This window comes from Lissotriton helveticus, chromosome 7 (assembly GCF_964261635.1).
Source record: "Lissotriton helveticus chromosome 7, aLisHel1.1, whole genome shotgun sequence".
Taxonomy (NCBI): domain Eukaryota; kingdom Metazoa; phylum Chordata; class Amphibia; order Caudata; family Salamandridae; genus Lissotriton; species Lissotriton helveticus.
Window position 1 is genome coordinate 376,083,565 of NC_136068.1, and position 15,460 is coordinate 376,099,024.

A 15,460-nucleotide genomic window follows, 5' to 3' on the forward strand; every position below is an offset into this window, starting at 1 on the left:
TAAAATTGGCATACTAAGCAACATGGTTGCGTCTCACACATACAGGGTATTTTTTCCACAGTTATCATTTCAGCACAAAAAACTCAGTTTTCTCCACTTGGTATATATGCCTTATGGTTGTTGTGGTGTTTTAGACAGTATTCAACCAAACACTAAGCACGCCATCCTTACGTGCGCACGTTTTCGTTGAACGTAGACCAAGCATGTCAAACAATGCTCTAAAATGGCGGGCGGCACTACGCCGGGGGACTCCCCTGACTGCTGCGGCCGCTGGAGGTAGGATTGCGTCCTGCGCTACCCCAGCTTGTCGAGACTCTCACCGCAGCAGCTGGCTTCATTTCCACTAGTTTTCATTTCGGTGGAGACCCCCACCGAGGGAATCCTCCCAGCGCCTGCCTGACTCTAAGATGGCGGTCGGCGGCGAATTTCGGATGGCGATCGCCGCTTCCACTGGCCCGCCCCAACTTCTCCCTGGCCTCCTGCTAATCCTGCGGCCCCCTCTTGGATTTTTGGCCTGCCTCCTGACCTGCTGCCAGTTTGGGGCCACTGCCAGTGCTGGATTGCCTTGTGGCCCTGCTACACGGGCCAGATCCCCGGACCACTCACCCCTCCCCCCCCCCCCACATGGCACCAGGGTTCTGAATGTTGCCGGGAGCCGCTGCTCCCGGAATCCACACCGCCTGCGGTTGAATGCACACACAACCCACCGGCTGCCGTGCAGCGCCTCACGGCCAACGCGTGACCGCACCAACAGCGTCAACATGGCCTTCACCACCTGGCGCACTCTCACCCCCACCGTGGCGGCTGACTGCAAGCGCTCCAAGATGGTGACGCGCCTGCGGCTGGCCTCCAGCTTCATCTCCCACCTTCACTCCTGGACTTCTTGACTTTTGCTTTGTCCTGACCGACACTTTGTTGCTGTTTTCGGACAGTTTCTCTGGACTCTAGCCCTCCTCCCTTTCCCCCGTCCTTTTACCCTTTTCCCCGTGGAAGATCCTCAAATGTTCCCTCCCTTTTCTGCTTCCCCCTCTCTCCATACCCTTCCACCCCTCCCACCCTCCCTTTGTGCTGTGACTGTATCCACACTTATGGAACTCTGCTCTTTGATTTATTGTAATCACTCTAATCAATGGTATTTGCTTTAGACCTTGCACCGTATACCATTCCTATGTGACCCTTAGAGTTTTTCCAGTCATATCCCCTCCCTATGTATATAGAGATAACTCTAATCACTAGTATATGCAGTAGACCTTTGTATTCTCTACCATTCCTATGTGACCATTAGAGTATATCCGGTCTTATCCCTTCCTATGTATATAGAGATAACTCTAATGACTAGTCTCCTATGTGACTTTTAGAGTATATCCATGTGTATCCCTTCCCTATGTATATAGAGATAACTCTAATCACTGGAACATGCAGTAGTCCGCTATGCTCTCTTCCATTCCTATGTGACTTTTAGAGTATATCCAGTCATACCCCTTCCCTTTGTATATAGAGATAACTCTAATCACTAGTTTATGCAGGAGTCCGCTTTGCTCTCTACCATTCCTTTGTGACTCTTAGAGTATATCCATGTGTATCCCCTCCCTAAGTAGATAGAGGTATCATTAGTATATGCCTAGAGTTTATCCATTTGTATCTCCTCCTTGTGTGACCTTATCTCTTGTACATTTGCAATTTTTTCTGTTTGTACCTTTTTAAAACGCATGTAATCCTAAGTCCGTATGTTTTCAACTGGTTCTTATGTAAGTCAAAAATTTTGCAAATTTGTTCTTCCGATTGTAACCTTCATGCCTTATGGTTGTAACTAGGTCCTATGTAAAGCGCTCTGACACCTTCGGGTAAAGTTTGCGCTATATAAAATTGCATAAATAAATAAATAGCGGCCTCACTGCCACAGGTGAACTGCAGGGGCCACTGCTGCCCAAGGCAGCTTCGAAATCAGCCCAAACGGCGACCGAGCATCTGGAAAAGCACAGTGGGGCGCGTGGAACTCTCTTTAAAAGGCTTATTTTTGTTTCGTGTTAAAAACGTTCACTTAACCTCACGTTTTCTAAAATACTGGTGCAGAATACAGGACACATGAAACCTGCTATGTGAGAAGGATTTTTTTTATGTTTCATATGTGCTAATGTGGTTCAAATAAGTGGTCACAAATATTAGCAAAATAATTAAATTCTCAAGTTATAACTCACGTCCCTCAGCCCTGTGCCTTATTGGGAAAAGCCAGTAAGTGAAAGAGATGAAAAACCCAGAGGCCACTGGACCTGCACAAAAAGGGTTTGTTTGTTTAATTTGCCCCTGCGAGGTTTGTTGATTTTGAGGTCTGCGCTGTTTTTGTTTGAGGTTCAAGTAAGGCGAGCAGAGAGGGCCCATGGTTCTTTAAATGACACGACGAGAAGTTTGCGTCGTACAGAGCTGTTTTACATAAAGTATGACTCATGGCGATGGAAAGGCTAAAGAAGATTTTTTTTAAAGAAATATATTGCACTTAAATTAGTTTAGACAGCATGACATCAGAGAGTAATTAAACTGGTTTTTGTTGGAATTCCGTTTCCAATTCCTGAGTTCAGGTTTGTAAAAGCTTTCTGAGCACCTGCAGGTCTCTGTGTGTGAAATATTTTCACTGGAAAGGATTCAAATTCGGGGGAAAAAAAGGTTTTACACAGAGGCAGCATTACGCCATTCTTCCTTCTTGGAAAAAAAACCTTTGGATTTAAGCAAGGGCTCCTTCAAGATTTCAGACAGTTCGGCAGAAGGGAGAAGGGAGTCAGACTTCACCTTTCAGACACAGGTTCTTTCACTCGCGGCCTGGAGAGCAGAGATAGGACCTGAGGAAACACTCTCTTCCACTATGGGACTGGATCAAAACATTGGAACCACCGATTTACAGAGTCCTGGGCTAAAACAACAAGGATTGCTGCTGGCTTTGGTTTTCCACGCCTTTCATGTTTGCACTTGTCAATCAAGAGGAGCCTTCCTTGATTCTTTCCTTGGTGGTATTGAGAGGAAGGTCAGAGCATGAAAGTACTGAAATATATCCCTTTACTGCTTTGGCACTGGACTTGCTTATCCCTGGATCTAGTTCCGGCTGTGTGGAGTCACCCAGAACCTGAAGACAGTCCACCAGGAGCTAGGCCAGGCCTGTCCAAGGCGGACAGCAAAGAGCGAAACCCACTTTCCAGGGCAGGTGCCTCCAAGACTGAGAGCCATGGGCAAGGTGCTAGCGCTCCAAAGGCCAGGGCTAAAGGTGTGGCGCTACAGCTTGGAGCCGTCTTGACCAAGAGCAATGAAGCCAAGAAGGTTGCCTCGAGGGTGGGGAGCGCAGATCTTAAGAAAGGCCAAACCTTGAACAGACAACCTGTGGAAAGACCTGTCACTCCTAGGACTCAACACCAAGGCAGCAAGGCCACATCCAAAGTTGTCAACGTGCACGCCGACTCTAGTGGGTTTAAAACCAAAAAAGCGAAGGGGCCAGTGGCCCAAAGAGACCTCAAAGATGCTTTCAGGCACCCGGCAATAACCCCTCATGAGTACATGCTCTCTCTGTACCGGACTCTTTCGGATGCGGAAAGAAAGGGGGGCAACGGGAGCATCAAGCTAGAAGCAGGACTAGCCAACACCATCACCAGCTTCATCGACAAGGGCCAAGGTAAGACTGCAAACTCTGCGAATAGGCTGCCTACCAGTGCACGTGAGGTTATGTTTTCACACCCAACTCCAAGAACAGTCTGTGTCAATGAAAGCTCACTAATGATTGGTTACTGTCTCCAGGCTTCCCTTTCCCTGTCAAGTATGTTTTGTTGACAGCTGTGCAGTGCTCTTAAAGAAGAGGGTACCAGGTGAAACAAGCTGTCAGCAGGTCTCATGAATATTTAAAATAGGCATCATAGTTGAATACCGCTCTTTGATAGAATGACTATTGTTTTTGGAAAGAGAACACGTTGTAGAAGAACCTGTTTTCTATCTCAAAACTGAGATGCCATTACCTGCCAGTGCGGTTTATATCACAATCATAAAGTTATAGAGACCCTGGCGACGTCAATAATGATATAGAATATAGAAAGTGTATTGCTGTAATTTTGTACTCAACACTTTAGATTTATGCGGTACTTTATGGAGACGTTCCTTGATTAAAGGGTTTTTGAAACACTATGCAATCGTTGTTTAAGGTCTTGCAACGCACGTGTGTATAGGAACAGGAAATCCAGGCGCTAGTAATGCATTAGAGGAATGGTGGTGTTTCTGTCAGGCACCAGCCAAGGGCTGACTATTAGTGAGCACCCCAGGACATGTGAAATCACAGGGACTGTGGCACATTTGCGCCTGTTCATTTGGAGTGTGTGCACCACCGTTGCCCACACTCACATACATATATACACGCAAATAATGTAATATGATCGATGCTTGAAATCGAAAAATAGAAGTGCAGGTACTCTGCACCAGAGTACGTGCTTGTTTATGAGAAGTACCGGTACTCTCCAATTAAAAGTATCATGTCACTCTTGAGAAGTGCAGGTACTCTCCCTCTCAAAATCAAAAGGTTCAGGTACTCCGCACCGGAGAGTACCGGTCCATTTAAAGCACTGAATATGATGATGCCTAGACAAATACACGGTTACCTGAGGAGCGCATGCGCACATTGAATGGACTGTGACGTTAAAAATAGTTGCTGAAAGTCTTTTATTACCTAATCAATATTGCTTTAAGCTAGCTCCGGGGCAAATAAGCCCGACCTGTGCAGGGGGGCTCAGTTGAGTTCTCCACGTAGGAGTATTTTAATAAGTGGGTCTCATGGTTAGTTTCAGAGCACAGTTGTGTTCATATATAGGATAATAGACTATGGGTTGTGTAGGATCGCCTGAAGAGAACCGAATGACATATTCCAATGGTTGACGGTCTGTCACAGCACGGAGGTATATCAATACTATGCCACTGCGAATCTCATGCGAAAACTGCTCTGAGTGCCCAGAGGTACAGATCATGGTGGGACGGGGAGCTCTCGGTTTAGTGCAGCCACCAGCCCTCAGATATATTTGGCGGGGTGGGGGCAGTGGGTAACACAATCCCCCGCAACCCACGAGGGGAAGGGGGCAAGCTCCAGGGAGCTCCCTCACTACAGAGCTCCTGATTGAGTCCCGAGGGGGCCCCTCCACGTACCTTGTAGGCCCCCCCCAAGTTTTGTTACGCCAGCAGGAGTGGTTTGTAAGTCCTCTGTATGGTGACCATGCATTAATTAATCAAGTGATAACCGTATACGTACTTAGCTGTGTATCATACGGTCCTACCGAAGTGTGGGGACTTGGGGTTAGAGCCCGCGTCTTCAAGCTCGCCCGCTGGGAGCACACTGTATCCCGTAGATTTACTGAAGCTGCTTCGAGAAAATTGGAAGTCGTCACAGCACGAGCTGACCGCAATGCCCAGCTCTCTTAGAAAAAATAAACTTCCAGATGTAGAAACACAGCCTTCCTTTTGAAGGGCTTGCTATGAAAGGAGCGCAACATGTTGACAGAGCGCGCGCACCCGGCGTTTCGGGGGCGATGTTCCTCATTAGACCTCATTATGGCCGTCGGCCATGACGCGTGAGGCTCCCAGGCCCTCACTGTCAGGCTCGGCTCGGGGCGACGAAGATAGGAAACATCTGAAAGCAATAAACACGGCGCCCCCTGAATGCCGATGCGCTCTTTTTATGGTCTAATTAATCATCTCACATGCTTCAGGCTGATACCCGAGCCCGGGGTAGGTGATAGTGATACTGGATGGCACGAGCACACACCGGCATATGCAGCCCGTGATATGGAATCATATAATAAGCAGCTATTTGGCGGGTGGGGGGCATTGCAAAACTGGTCCATAGCACTTTTGCACAAGCCCGTCGCACGCACACCGACCAGGTTTCACATACCGGAGGAAGAGGTGTGCTTTTTAACTGGTCGTTCACTGAAAATGTCATTTTTTGGTATGGGGTAGTAGCTGCCAATATTGGTCAAAATCGGATTGCACTTCTTTGGAGGTTAGTAATCCGGCGCAATTGATTTAAGTGCAAAATTCTGCCTTTCTAATAGTTCTTGCTCACTCTCTCTTGGCCCTCTTCCCGGTCCACTTTTAATGTTTAAATGAAGCATGTTTTTTTAAACTAATATGATCGATTTTTGGGAAATAAAAAGGTTGTAACTTGTATACAGAAATTAGAACCTTATTTGGGATTTCACACACGGTGTGCAATGTCACACAGCATTACCTGCACATGTAATATGGCGGACGGCATATCAGTCACGTTTTGACGTATTGTCCTATGTGCCAATTCTAAACTGGACCTTAAATATTTAATCTGACTATAATTTGGCTCCTGAGAGGTTTTAAAAACACCCTTTCCCTTGATGCACAAGACTAGCACACCGAAGTGTGTGTGTGTGTGTGTGGGGGGGGGGGTCTCATAGAAAATACCTCAACCTCAACCTTGGCCTGTTGCGCTTTGACTTGCGGTATACAGCAGATGCGTGAAGATAGTGCAGGATGAGAGCTTCTGTGGTCCACAATCCAAAGTGACGCACGTCTGAATGTGTGTGAAAGTCGAAGGGGTCAGATACGTTTTAGTTCGGTGCCTGCAAATGTGCATCAGATCCTGCCCAATATCTCAAACAAACCGGCTTCATACGGATTCGTTCATTGGCCTTTCGGCTGTCACAGTCGGCAATGTTGCAAACTTTTGACATAGGGGCTGAATGTTATGTGCGCAGTTTGCACATGCCCACTGGCAACTAGAATGAGGCCACCAACTCGTTTTACTTAGAAGGTAGAACTGAAAATAAAAACAAGCACTGGCAAATACAATAGGTCTGGCCTTCGTAAGTGTGAAATTATATTTATTTCTGGCAAGCACATGCAAAAGCAATAAAAAAAAAAAAAAGAAAACGTAAAAAGGAGAGTTTGGCCCAAAAGCTGTGCAACTGAAGTGTGCTTCTGTTTTTTGGTGCATGTACACATGATCAGAAATGGCAACAATCACAGTGCTAGAGAGCCAGTGGCTTGTAGTGGCCTGATCTACTGGCTGATGCTGTATGCAGTGGTGGGTAGAACCAAAATATCAACGACAATTTAGGATACTAATAGATGCAGAGGGCTGACTCAAAGCACTCTTTGTATGTTTAATATGTATTTCTGTATGTATAATTTCATGTTTTTAACACATGAGGCTGTTGAGACACACACAACTGTTATTCTTTTTCTCTCTGTTCTTTTTCTTCCTCTAGCCCTCTTCCATCTTTTGCATTCCCTAGCCTTCAGTCCCTTCTTCTTCCCCCTTTGGTTCTCCGCTCTCTTTTTATCTATTAGCACTTACCCCATCTCATCCTCTCAGTTTCATACCTCACTTTCCAATGCTCACGCCTTGCCCAGTCATTCTACCCTTCCTCCTGTTTTCACCATACAGTTCTTGTTTCTCCCTCCCTTGACTTTAGGTCTATGTTCCTCTTTTCACTACCCCTCTTTTCACTCTTCTTTACTTCCACTTTCCTATTCTCCTTTCTGTTCCTTCCTTCTTCCCCTAAAATTCCTTTTCCCCTCATAATCTTTCTCTGTAGTTGCTCTCTTCTGTTTTCACAGATTATTCTTCTTCTAAAGCCTTCCTTATCCTTTCCTCCTTTCCTCCTTTCACCAATCATCTCTCTGTTTTTTCTCTTCTGTTCTTCTACCTCTTCTCTTACTCCTCTGGACTTCCAGGGGTTGAGCTCAACACCTTGTTGCTCACAAACCTTGATCATGTCTTCTTACCTCTTGTAACCACCATCAAAGCCCCTCCTCTGTCCCTCCTCAACACGCAACCTTTGAATGGCGGAGAAAGAGGGGTGGGTGGATGGCGCACACCTCTCCTTGGCCATTGGACCTCAAGCAATGGCTGATTGCCTGCCTTGCCAGTCCAGCCAAGCAACCAAACTGTGGGCCTGAATTAGAGTTTGGTAGATAGGTTAATCCATCAAAAATGATTAATGTATTCTGTCTGCCTTCTTACAAGTGCCATAAAATATAATACACTTGTAGATATGTATCACATTTGTGATAGAGTAACCCATCTGCCAAACTCTATATTACACTCACAAACATAACAAGCATTGGCATAGCCGATAGGTCTAGCCTTTGGGACCTTATAAGTGTTTAGCCATGCAATGGTTGATGTTGTTGCACCAAGGATATTGTGCTGCATAACTAAATACTTATAAGGTCCCAAAACCGAGACCTATTGGCTATGCCAATGCTTGTTGCTTCTGCATTGGTATTCTTAACACCACCCTCCTTAATGAAATCAGACTTCTGTCCTGTTGATTTATTGAAATAATCACTTTCTGATTTCACAACTATACCTGATCGATTAAACCAGGTGGGTTGATTACTTCTACCAACCACAGGCTTGAATTCCTTAGTAAATACATTCCACAAGCCCTCAAACAAAAGTTTGTGGGACTCCCCGATCAACACCAGAGGGGACACACCTGATACCAAGGTCAAATCCAGACTAAGCAAATGCCCCAGGGCTGCCTCCACTAGCATGTAGATTGAACCAACTAGCTCTTGGGACTGCACTAAATACACCATTTAACCCCTACACTTCGGGAGATCCATATTGAGAATTAGGGCATTGTGGTCACTATCATGCCTAGGTGTAACTACCATGTCCATAAAGTATTTCCACAGCCCTACATCTAACAACAAAGAATCAATTTGACTGGTACAATGAGTGGGCTTATATGTGTGGTTCCCATCTTTATCAGAGGGGGTACTACTATCAAAAGCACGGACACTGTGTTTTAAGAATAGGGCGTTTAATTTTTTTAAGGGGAATGTATAATTCGAGAATAGAGCAAACTCTATCCTCCTCTTCAGCAAGATTAATAATGCTTTTGTCAAGGGGCTCAAATTGACAATTCAAATCCCCACCCACAATTTTAAACACTTCTTACGGTAAGGAGGATAAATATGTGGACAATAACTCAATGGTTGGGGATTCCCTTTTATTTCCCACAAACCTGGAATACACATTATAGACATACACAACCAAGGAAGGGGGAATGTAAGTTTAACACATATCACTAGAGTTGATTGTGACTTCATTGGCTATACACACAAGTGTGGAACTCACTCACGTCATAAGACCCCCGGACGGCCTACCTTTGCCCTTATTAATTGCAGCCTTGGTAAAATTAGCATAACCAGTCAGCGAGCTGATTTGAAAAGCCATGTCTCCTGGAAGAGTCAAAGGTCTTGCATGTCTATAAAAAGGCCCCAGTCTGTACAGTAAAGCTTGGACCCAACCCTGCTATGTTCGATTAGAGTATCCTAATCGGCAAAGAAGGTTCAATAGTGCCTACCGTCTCAGCAGGCCCTTCTCTTATACTTGCCCCAGAATTGTAATAGAATAATCAGTAGGCGATGCCCTCTCTAAATTCCCTCCCCCTCGGTCACTGTTACTATGGTGGGGCTCATTGAGGCACATGAGCATATAATTGCAAATATTGCTTTGGTCCCCCATTACATCTACCAGCTAGGCTATGTGGCGGTCTTACCTCATCAAAAGGGCAAGAGAAACCCAGTGGAGAAAACCTGTGTTGACTCTATAACACCCCCATCATAGCTTAGGGGATCAAGGATGCTACCAACTTGACTCCCAGCATTTTCAATCTGTGATACTGAATGTTCCATGCACCCCTCTCCCTCCTGCAGTGATTCTTCCAAACAACATCCAAGTGTGGTTACATCAGGCCCGATATGACTGTCATGCCCCCCGGAATGCATAAGTCAATCAACCCCTTCAAGCACAGAGAACAGGTTATAACCTGCAACATTGTAGCCCGCAGGATTATATTGGTGTTCAATGGAATTTAACAAAAGATGGATGGTGATGCACAGAAGTGTTCTGCCGGAAAGAACGATCTTACCCAATAACAAAATCTGAGTTTGTAAAAGTATCCAAGGGGCAATAAAGATATACCTGAGCCACCACCAGGCTTGACCACAGGGTCAGATAACAACCTACACACCGCATGTGGGCTTCTAAATTAAAGAATAATGCAATTCCCTTGATGATCCACTTGTCCCAACCAATCCAACACACCCTACGGGCTAGTAAGATGTTGTTCATGGTAGTGAGAGGGCATTCCCTGTTCCGCACATGCCAGTCCAGAGATTTATTTAATAGTTCATTGTGTGCTTCTCTCTCATCCTCTCGCAACTGTGGTACGCTTGACAACATTTCCACATAAGGGCATTAAGCAGGGGGTAGATCTATTACTGGAAGTTTCTGATTTTTCATGGGACTATGTCGCTTGTTGTGCCCGAGGCCAACCCCATCATGTTGCATCTGATCTCCCTCTTCATTCTTCGCAGTAGATTGACATTTTAGAGTGGGGGCTCCAGTATGTGGTGCGAAAGAGTTGCTCTGACATAATGTGTTGCATTGAGAGGTACTGTCAAGAGATACTTCATTTCGAGGGGCAATTGTAGAAGGGGGGGGAATTCGGAGTGCCCTCTTCTCGGGTCAGTGCTGCAGGCTGCAAAGCCTACCAGCCAACAAGTGGCAATTTGCTAATAGTATCAAGACTTTTCTCTATCGCTGTAAGACGCACCAGATGGGGCGAAGTCCTGAGTACACAAGGTCCTCAGTGTCAATCCTGGTCCAATGGGCTGCTCGCAAAATGCAGGAATCAAGGATGAATCAACTTGTGTGCCAACCTCAAAGACTTTACATCGAGCCAGTCTTTTAGACCTCTTGGTGTTAATCGGGGTCTTACAATATTCCTCCCGGCTCGCCCGCCACAGGGGGAGGCATGGCAATTAATGGACGTTGTGCTTCTAAATGACCGCTTCCCAAGTCAGGAGTGCCTGGGTTAACTGTGGTGGTAAAAGGGCTTACGTCATGAGTGTTGGACAATAATGGCAAAGGCAGACCAGATCTGCTTCCAAGGGACAGTCTCCTCTCTGAGAGTTGGATTTAAGTAGAGAATATATAATATAGCCCTCTGCAACATCCGATCGTTTGAGGTGGTTGAGGGGAAACAGCTAAAGAATACAAAGCCCCTTTCCTTTTGCCCATGGCTTTTTCACAGAAAACAGAAAAGTCCCTATAACCTTAGTAAAAAAACTGCAGGTCAAGGCCTTACACCCAACAACGTAATGGCTTGCTGGTTAAATTACAACGAAACAACAGAACAAACTATCCAGGCATTACCACAGTGCAACTCATATAGTAATCCAGACTTATCAAACGTACATACTGGCCAAACCGGAAACACCAAATGATAGGGTACCGGACATCAAAATATGGATTTTAACCGACGTGCCCTCACCCCAACTTGAGGATAGGTGTTAGTGGGCTGGCCCACCCTAGCTTCATCCAGCTGCGTCGAGCGCCACGGGAAAACTGAAGGCGCCCTGTAGAGCTGCACGGTATCCTGGCCCCTCCTCTGGGGCAGCAAAGGTGTCTGGGACCTGTAGTCCCCGCTGGCAAACAGCAGCCCATCAACGGTGATATTGGGAAATACAAAGGGATTAGGTTTTTTCCTCCAACAGCATATAGATTCAGTCCTTGCCTTTGCCTTGGATCCGGGGTGAAATATCATGATAAGGGTTACTAGAGGCTTTGCTGTGTGCAATTATATATATGTGAAATGTCTGATCTTTTCTACAGCATAATGCACAACCTCTTTCTTTGCTGCCTTATTTTGAGTATGTTCGATATCAGCCATTTAGTTAATTAATCTCAAAACTTGTGAAAGTCGTAACACTAATACATTTCAGAAAGGGCAACATAGTCTGTGTTTATTGGGCATCTTTGAGAGAGGGATCAAATGTCTTTTATAGGTGTGCATGTGTGGATTAGAATGGGAGATGAATCTTTCCTTATTAGTTCTATGTAGTGCCCCCTTAAAGTGATATGTAGTGGAGTTGGTCAGATGTTTCCGTTCCCTCAACTTAATTCCATTAATCCATACAATACAATACTCAGGCTTCCAGAACGAGATGTCTTTATTTCTCTGCATCAATTCCCCTGGCTTACCAATATATGGATTATCCGATGTTGACATTCTGTAGGCCTGCGGGCAGAGCTATATTCAGGGGGCAACTCACTCATACCAAGGAATCTGCAGTGAACTCCGGCAGCCCAGAGGTTGACATCTTCCCATACCCCACCCCCCAAAAACAAGCGCCCGTGCCTCGCGCTAGCGGGAAGGGTGGGGGGAGTGCGAGAGCACACAAGCGTTTCCCTTGCGGGAGCGAGTCAGGTGCACCATGTGTTTGTAAGTTAATTACAAACATATGGTGTCAAGCTCACTCCCGCAAGGGAATAGCCAAAGTGCACGCGCTGCCATTGAAAGCAATGTAACGCGTGCACGTTTTTGGCTGAAAAGCAATAGCTAAAGGTCTTTTGCCTAAGCAGCGCATGCGCACTGCGTAGGTGAGACCTAAAAAGTGAAGACCCTGTGGTGAAAAATCCTGTCACCCATGGGTAAAGTATTAAGTCATCCCATGTCTTGGCAGGTTTTTCTGCTGGAATTTAACACATTTATATGCCAGCTAAATGGACATAAACCAGTTTGTGTTGTCTCTATACATGTTCTAATCAATATATCTTAGTAATTCTGTTTAATGCAAATTATCAATCAACACATGCTACCTGAGAAACCAATGTCCTTTAGTTACCCTATATGCATTCCCTCTCTCTCCTTGTATGCATTTTCAGTTTTTTGATCAACTAATTTCTGATTGTTTATATATCTTTTAGAAGACCGAGCACCTGTAACAAGAAAGCAAAAATACATTTTTGACATAAGCGCCCTTGAGAAGGATGGTCTACTGGGGGCGGAACTGCGAGTTCTTAGGAAGAAGCCCTTGGATGCTGGGAGAAGTCCTTCCGGAGCAAGACTCGTGCAATTAAAGCTATCCAGCTGTTCAACTAACCGGCAGGCACCGGCCCACCTAGACTCTCGCATGGTCAGCATACCTGAGACACCCAAATGGGAAGTCTTTGACATTTGGAAATCATTTAAAAATTTCAAAAACTCTGCTAGTTTGTGCTTTGAACTAGAAGCTTTGGAAAAAGGTAGACCCATCGACTTGAGGAGTCTTGGGTTTGATAGGACAGGGAGACCGACCAATGAAAAAGCCATCTTCTTGGTGTTCGGAAGGACCAAGAAGCGAGATTTGTTTTTTAATGAAATCAAGGCCAGGTCGGGGCAAGATGACAAAACTGTATATGAGTATTTATTCAACCAAAGAAGGAAGAGAAGAGCCCCTCTGTCAGCAAGGCAAGGGAAGAGACCCACCAAGAACCCAAAGGCACGGTGTAGCAAAAAACCTCTTCATGTGAACTTCAAGGATATGGGGTGGGATGACTGGATCATTGCTCCCTTGGAGTATGAGGCTTATCACTGTGAAGGACTTTGTGAGTTTCCTCTGCGATCACACCTGGAACCCACCAACCATGCAGTCATCCAAACCTTAATGAACTCCATGGATCCAGACTCCACTCCCCCTACTTGTTGTATCCCCACCCGACTCAGCCCTATTAGCATTCTGTACATAGACTCAGCGAACAATGTTGTGTACAAACAATATGAGGACATGGTGGTGGAATCCTGTGGCTGTAGGTAGCAGTTTATGCAGCCAGATAGAGGTGGTATCAAAGGAGTACATCATTTATCAGATGTCAGTTACAAAAACAGCAAGACAACCTCATTTAAGCAGACTGCTGGCACACACACATTTGGTGCATTCATAAAGAACTTGAGGCAGCCATTTAGGCACAAGTAACACTTCTCATCAAGAAACTGCACATTCCAAACTTATTTCAACTGAACTGTTGGGTACTCAACAAACTATCATTAATATTGATTCTATATTATTTGAGTCATTGAAGCAAAGAGAAAGGTTAGAGTTGCTATCGCTTGTACATAATTATTTGTGATATTGAGCACCTGTACTGTCCGCGATTGAACATTAAAACCTTTCTGTTGCGCCCCTTCTTGTTACAGTACCAGAAATGAGTTAACAGGTAGCTGGTGAATGGACATAAGGCAGTGGATTCCAGCCCAGTGGACAAAGGGCGCAAACGTCCCCACTGCATGGTTTCCTGACTTGTGAATTTTGAGAAACAACTAGGAAGAATTGTGACCCTTATACAATTTGATACCCCTTTTCCCTTGCACTTAACAGTGGTTTCTACTAAACAAAAACAATCATTTTAAATAATGTGTCTATGCAAAGGATTGTATACTGTATATTATTTTTTCAATCTCTATAAAGGGATTTGATATGCTGAAAATTTATTTCATGCAATGTATATTTTAGCTTAAAGAGGCATAATGTATGTTTTATATTTCTGGTTTTAAATCATAAACTACTTTTCTGAAGTATTCTTATTTATTCACGTTCGTTGTTCTTCTTCCATATTGCCACATGGTTGTCATCGCTATGCTTTACAACGATTTGAGGAAGCTGGAACACAATTTCTTTGGTATTCGGTTGAAACATCATTTAGCAGGCATGTGTGTGGTGGTGGGTGGGGGTTTGTCTGGCACTTCTTCTGGGAATATAAACATGAGGTCAGGTATGTTAAATTTACTTGCAGGTGGTATATGTATGGCCTGAAAATAGGGTTCGACGTTGTGGTGATTCCTGAATGCTAGTAAGCCTGTGTAACTAGTAAGTTGTTTGGTGTTACAAGAAACAGGATGAAGGTGCAGCACACGTGAAAGAGTGATCTAAAGAGTAGACAAATCATGCTTGGTAAAACAAGTAGCATCATGGTGGAGGTTTTGGTGGAGTGCTTCTTGGTGAGTGCAGATTGTTTGTGAGCTAGGTTGTTAGCTTGCTTGTGTGTATGCCCTTGTATATGATGCAGTTATTAGGAGTTTATGTGTATGCCAACCAGTGAATTCAACGTACCATGTGTGTAATGGGATACCAAGTGTCAGACCCTTTTCAGGAGTCACAGGACAGGCAGGGGCTACTGCACCTCAACCATGATGGTTTAGATCACTTGCCACTGGTGTCTTGTGGTACATTCTACAGTGGCACTGCAAAATGGGCCAAGTACAATGCTCTCTGCAATTGACTCTCATGGTAGTGAGGGCAAACAGTCACAGGCTACTCATCAACATAGCATGTTAAAAGCTCAGAACCCAACAGCCACTCAGCAGACACAATAACTCAATGTGCAGCCCAGCGCTTATCTTTTATGGAATAGTGCATATTTTCATCAGACAGCAAAACATACTACAACACATGATGAGAGCATAATGCAGGGTTGCAATGAGTCCCATCTAACAGTGAAGTGAACTGCACGCCCTTCTCCCTAGTGCCCCTCTCTGTTTGGCTATGGTTGAGACTGTCTCTACAGTTCCCAACAGTATACAAAGGAGGCCAGGATTAATCACAGGTGCAGAATATCCACTGCAGTTTCACT

General features: G+C 45.1%; 1 protein-coding gene across 1 annotated transcript; it reads left to right on the top strand.

Annotated features, from left to right (window-relative positions):
* Window positions 1–2,768: 2,768 nt before the first annotated feature.
* On the top strand, window positions 2,769–14,418 carry GDF5 (growth differentiation factor 5). The gene is made up of 2 exons (XM_078650510.1): window positions 2,769–3,655; window positions 12,779–14,418. Exons 1-2 carry the CDS (start codon window positions 3,025–3,027, stop codon window positions 13,645–13,647), a joined length of 1,500 nt encoding a protein of 499 aa, XP_078506636.1. The 5' UTR covers window positions 2,769–3,024; the 3' UTR covers window positions 13,648–14,418.
* Window positions 14,419–15,460: the final 1,042 nt, after the last annotated feature.

Coding starts and splice junctions, on each gene's coding strand:
- GDF5 (XM_078650510.1), top strand. CDS start 3,025: ATGAAAGTACTGAAATATATCCCTTTACTGCTTTGGCACTGGACTTGC. Junction 3,656..12,778: donor CTTCATCGACAAGGGCCAAG/GTAAGACTGCAA, acceptor TATATCTTTTAG/AAGACCGAGCACCTGTAACA.